The following is a 5027-nucleotide window of genomic DNA, read 5'->3' on the forward strand; positions in this document are numbered from 1 at the left end:
GCGCCCTCCTGCGCCAGCGCCCACAATAGTCAGATCCCCCGCCATTATCGTCCTCTTTTTCTTTAGCGCTCGTGACGGTAGGACGTGTTTTCAATGCTCGCAGTAGCATGCACGTTTTTACTGGTTTTAATCGCTATTTGTTATTAATTTTCTCAAGATTTGCAATACATTTGTTTCTCGGAAGCTCATGGTTTGTTTCTGGTTACATTTGCTTGTGTTTTAGACGAGTTTTATAAACGTTTTTATTTCGTTTTATGACCTCGTGTTTTTGCGTGTACACATTGAACATTAAAGGATACGTATATGTTTGTATTTTTTTATCCTTACAGTTTGAAGAAAATCCTACTATAGTTCTGAGACTGTTCTGGTTTTTGGGGTCTTTGACAAAATGCCTCCCAAAAATTTCGTGACTTGTAATAAATGTCACAAGATTTTGCCGAATAGCCTAGACGACTCCCACGAATTATGTCCTAAGTGTAGGCCATGTTCTAGAGCTCTTAGGTGTTCCATTTGCGAGCCATGGGGCTCCGAAATGTGGACGAAGATTGAAACCTGGCTAGCGAAATCTACAGACTCGGCAAGAAGTGAAGCTTCGACCACTTCTGGACGGAAAAAGAAGTCATCGAAGCGGGTAAGTACGGAGCCGCCGCGGTCCGTTCCTGGACGCGCGACGGGGCTTTCGCGGACTGGAGCCGAGCCGATGGCCGAGGGTTCCAGTGCCGCAAGTCTTTCCCGGGGACAGGTTTCGGGCACGGAAGTGTCGCAGGCCAGTCCCCATAAGGGAAGGAAAAGGACCGGTAGTGGGCGCGATGCGCCGAAAACCACCGGCCCTGACTCGGTACAAACCGGGGCCAGACGGAAGTCTGCGAGCTCCCGGGCCGATGAGTCGGCAAACCGAGAAAAACGTCGGTCTACGTCGGCAATCCCGGCGACCGACGCCGGGATTTCCCCGGGAGCAGATTGCTCCGAAGGGGATTCCCCGGGTTGTCCTCAGCCACCGGTTGAGGGCGCAAACCCGAAGAAACAAAAACCGATCGGCCCATCGCGTTTACGTTCGGCCCCGACCGTTGGTCTGGGGAACCGAGCGGAACCGGGCCCTATCGGTCTGACGGCCGCCTCGTTGAACCCGGCACCCGGTCCTGATAATCGTGCACCGGTGGCGCCCGGGGTTCTTTCGGACGTTCCTTCGGGAATTTCTGATTTAATGGCTCGTCACCGTGGATCGGAAAATCGATCACGGCCAAAGAATAAACGGCGCCGGGCCCATAAATCCCGCCGCCGCCGTTATTCTAGCTCTTCAACGAGCGACAGTGCCAGTACGTCGCCGACTTCTGGCCAGTCGTCGGACCACCCGCGTCATCGCAAACGCGGGCGGAGAGACAATACATCGGAGTTATTGCTGAAAGGTTTTCAGGCTTTGTCGGCTCAGTTGGCGGCGATGGCGCCACAACAACTCCCAATTCCCCCGCAAGCGGAGGCCGAAGATCGGGAATTTGACCGGGAATCAGGCGGCGCTATTTCGATTCACCCGTCTGATTCATTGCAAGAGTCGGACTCGGACGTCAACCGCGCTACGCGCAGAGACGCCAATAGACCTTCACCTACTCATTCTACAGCTGTAGATACACACGAGGCAACACCTAAGGGTGACCTCGAGTCCCGGCCGGGTCCATCTTCGATGGATCGGCCGTCCGACGTGGATTCTACCGAGAGTCATCCTTATGAGACTACCGATAATAGATTTCGTGAAGTGATGTGGGATATGGTTCGTATATTAAAGGTTCCCATTCCCGAGCAGTCAGAATCTTCACAAGGTACACGGCCTAGTTTTAAAAAACGCACAGGTGTACCAGAGCGGGATTCCCCAAAGTCAACCTTTCCGGAATTCCCGGTGGACAGGGTTTTTTCTAACCGTCTTAAAGCGATAGCTGGTCAGAAAAAGTGGCAACCCTTTGCCAAGGCAGCATGTCATCCCTTTCGGGTTCCAAAGCAGGATACCGAAGAATTTTTAACAGTTCCGGTTATCCCAGACAATGCAAAGGACAAGATGGCGGCAGATACAGGGAAACAATCACTTAAGGTTCCCTTTGCCGATCCTGTCCGGGGTAAACTTGAAGAAGCATTACATAAGGTTGATGCAGCATCCCGCATGGGTCTGCAAACGACTTCATTTATGCTTCTTTTGTCAGAATACTTGGTTACTGCATGTGATTCCGGTTCCAGTGTTTCTCCTACAATGGCTGTCAATGCCTTTCAGTGTCTGGAGGATGGATTACGCATCATCCTAGACCAATTTGCTAGGGTCTCTGTACTTGCCACGGTCTCCAGACGTTCCAATGTTTTGGAAACGATCTTCTTCCCTTCAGAAGGGGCAAGAAAACGCATGGAGGCCCTTCCTTTATGGAACAAGGATTTGTTTGCGGATCAGTTCCAGACGATGATGGAGGCCGAGGCCAAACGCCTAGAAGCAACAGACCGTATTAATTTACAGGCCCCTCGGAAGAAGTCACAACCAACGGCTAAGGTCCCGACTACTTCCAATAGATCCAAAGGGTTTAGAAAACCTTTGCCCTCCTTTCGGACACCCAAGTCTACCCAATCAACCACTGTGGCTCGATCAACACCAGCAGTAGCCGCAACAACATCACAGGCGACTTCCGGACGGAGTTTTGGCTGGCCAACCTCAAGAGGTCGTGGCACGCGGTTTCCCTCCCGCCAGAATTCTTCTCGAGCGGGTCGGGGATGGCGTCGGTGACGCTGGTTCTCCACCCGTGGCCCCCCAGATTGGGCCCGTGGGGGGCCGCTTAAGGCAATTCGGGGAGACTTGGGCCCACTTTTGCACCGATGGGTGGGTGCTTCAGACAGTTACACAGGGGTACAGCCTCGAGTTTACAAGCACTCCCCCATCGGTAATGTTCTCACGTCCCACCCCTGTTCCATCAGACAGGGAACAGCGGAGGGCATTGGAGAAAGAAATAGAAACCCTGCTATCAAAGCAAGCAATTCAACCGGTGCGAAGCCCAGTAGAAACATCAGGTTTCATGTCAACATTCTTCCTAACACCCAAGAAGAAGCAAGACGAGTGGCGTCCTATTCTGAACCTAAAGCCGTTGAACAGGTTTATTCGTCCACGGCGGTTCCGAATGGAGACCCTGCGTACCGTCTTAAATTCTCTCCCGACACCATCTTGGGCCGCATCAATAGATCTGCAGGATGCTTATCTTCACGTACCCATTTGCAGGGAACACAGAAAATACCTTCGTTTTCAATACAAAAATACAATTTTCGAGTTCCTCACTCTTCCGTTCGGTCTGTCAACATCACCAAGGGTCTTCACCAGAGTAACAAAGACCCTGGCGACAATACTTCGAAGAGCGAATATAATGATATTCCTCTACCTGGACGATTGGTTGATCGTAGGCAGGTCCAAAGAAGAAGTTCGACAGTCCTTAGAGGTAACCGTCGACTTGACGACAAGGTTAGGTTTTCTAATAAACTTGGAAAAGTCTCATCTGGTCCCCACCCAGACACCGTCTTTTCTGGGGGCAGAAATCGACCTGGTAACAGGGATCGCTTACCCTTCGAGCGAAAGGGTACGCAATGTCCAGGAGTGCGCCACACTGTTCCTGACGGCTCAATCAGCACCAGCGGTGGCCTGGCTACGACTGCTGGGCCTAATGGCCAGTCTGGTCGATCTAGTCCCATGGTGTCGCCTGAGGATGCGACCAATTCAAATGCATCTTTTGGCTCATTTTCGACCCAGTCAACATCCTTTGTCAAGGAACATACCAATACTGAAGCCAATCATCCCCCACATTCATTGGTGGACAATTTGGAGCAACCTGAGTCAAGGTTTGCCTTTTCCTCCTCCACTTCCCACGGTGACTCTTACGACAGATGCATCCAACATGGGATGGGGTGCGCATCTACAGTCACAGCAAGTGTCGGGTCTTTGGACGCCAGACGAACTGGTTTTCCACATCAATGTTCTGGAACTCCTTGCAGTTCGCAGAGCCTTATCTCAGCTCATCAGCCTAGTCAAACAGAAGGTTGTAATGGTGCAGTCCGACAACTCAACTGTAGTGGCCTACATAAATCGCCAAGGAGGAACACGTTCCCCCCAGTTGTGCTTCCAGACTTGGAAGCTACTCCTTTGGTGCATAGATCACAACGTAACTCTTGTGGCATGTCACATACCAGGCGAGTTGAATGTCACTGCAGACGCGCTGTCCAGAGGAAAGATCCTTCCAACAGAATGGCAACTACACCCAAAAGTTGTCCAAACACTGTTCAATCTAATGGATCGTCCCAACATAGATCTATTCGCGTCACCAATGAACAACCAATTACCGGTATACTGCACTCGAGTCATGGATCCAAAAGCCTGGGCAGTCAATGCCTTAACAATCGACTGGACAGACATGTACGCATATGCATACCCACCGATCTCGATTCTCTCGAGGGTACTGCACAAGATCCGGGAGGAACCCTGCAAGGTGATGCTCATAGCTCCATTTTGGCCTCGCCAAACCTGGTTCCAAACGATGATCAGGTTGCTGGTTCATCAGCCCATCATCCTCCCGCAGAGACCAGATATATTGAAACAGCCCCGGTCCAAGTTGAACCACCCGGATCCGGAGCCACTACGCCTGACTTGCTGGCTATTGTCCAGCATTCCATGCGAACAGCAGGCCTTTCTGAGGAAGCTGCCGCCTTGGCAGCCTGTGGCCGGAGATCGTCTACAAGGAAGACATATAATAGCCGACTCCGACATTTTTTTAAGTGGTGCGACGGGAGGGACGTGGATCCCCTCTCTGCATCTGTAACCATGGTTGGGGACTTCCTCCTCCACCTGTTTAATACAGGGCTAACATTGGCCACAGTAAAAAATTACAAGTCGGCCATGGCTGCAGTGCATCAAGGTTTTCAAGATGGCTCCTCTGTATCGAACAACCTGGCACTAGGTCAACTGCTTAAAGGCATGTTTACGAAACGTCCTCCTCAACGTAAACTTATCCCAGCATGGG

General features: G+C 51.4%; 1 protein-coding gene across 1 annotated transcript; it reads left to right on the forward strand.

The window, feature by feature from the left end:
- Positions 1 to 3383: 3383 nt before the first annotated feature.
- LOC119723256 lies at positions 3384 to 4826 on the forward strand. Its single transcript, XM_038193821.1, has one exon. The coding sequence runs from the start codon at positions 3384 to 3386 to the stop codon at positions 4824 to 4826; it is 1443 nt and encodes a 480-aa protein (XP_038049749.1).
- Positions 4827 to 5027: the final 201 nt, after the last annotated feature.

The sequence above is a fragment of the Patiria miniata genome, unplaced genomic scaffold (assembly GCF_015706575.1).
Source record: "Patiria miniata isolate m_02_andy unplaced genomic scaffold, ASM1570657v1 HiC_scaffold_16, whole genome shotgun sequence".
Classification (NCBI taxonomy): domain Eukaryota; kingdom Metazoa; phylum Echinodermata; class Asteroidea; order Valvatida; family Asterinidae; genus Patiria; species Patiria miniata.

Bases quoted from the DNA above. Each gene is read 5' to 3' on its own strand.
- LOC119723256 (XM_038193821.1), top strand. From the start codon at position 3,384: ATGATATTCCTCTACCTGGACGATTGGTTGATCGTAGGCAGGTCCAAA.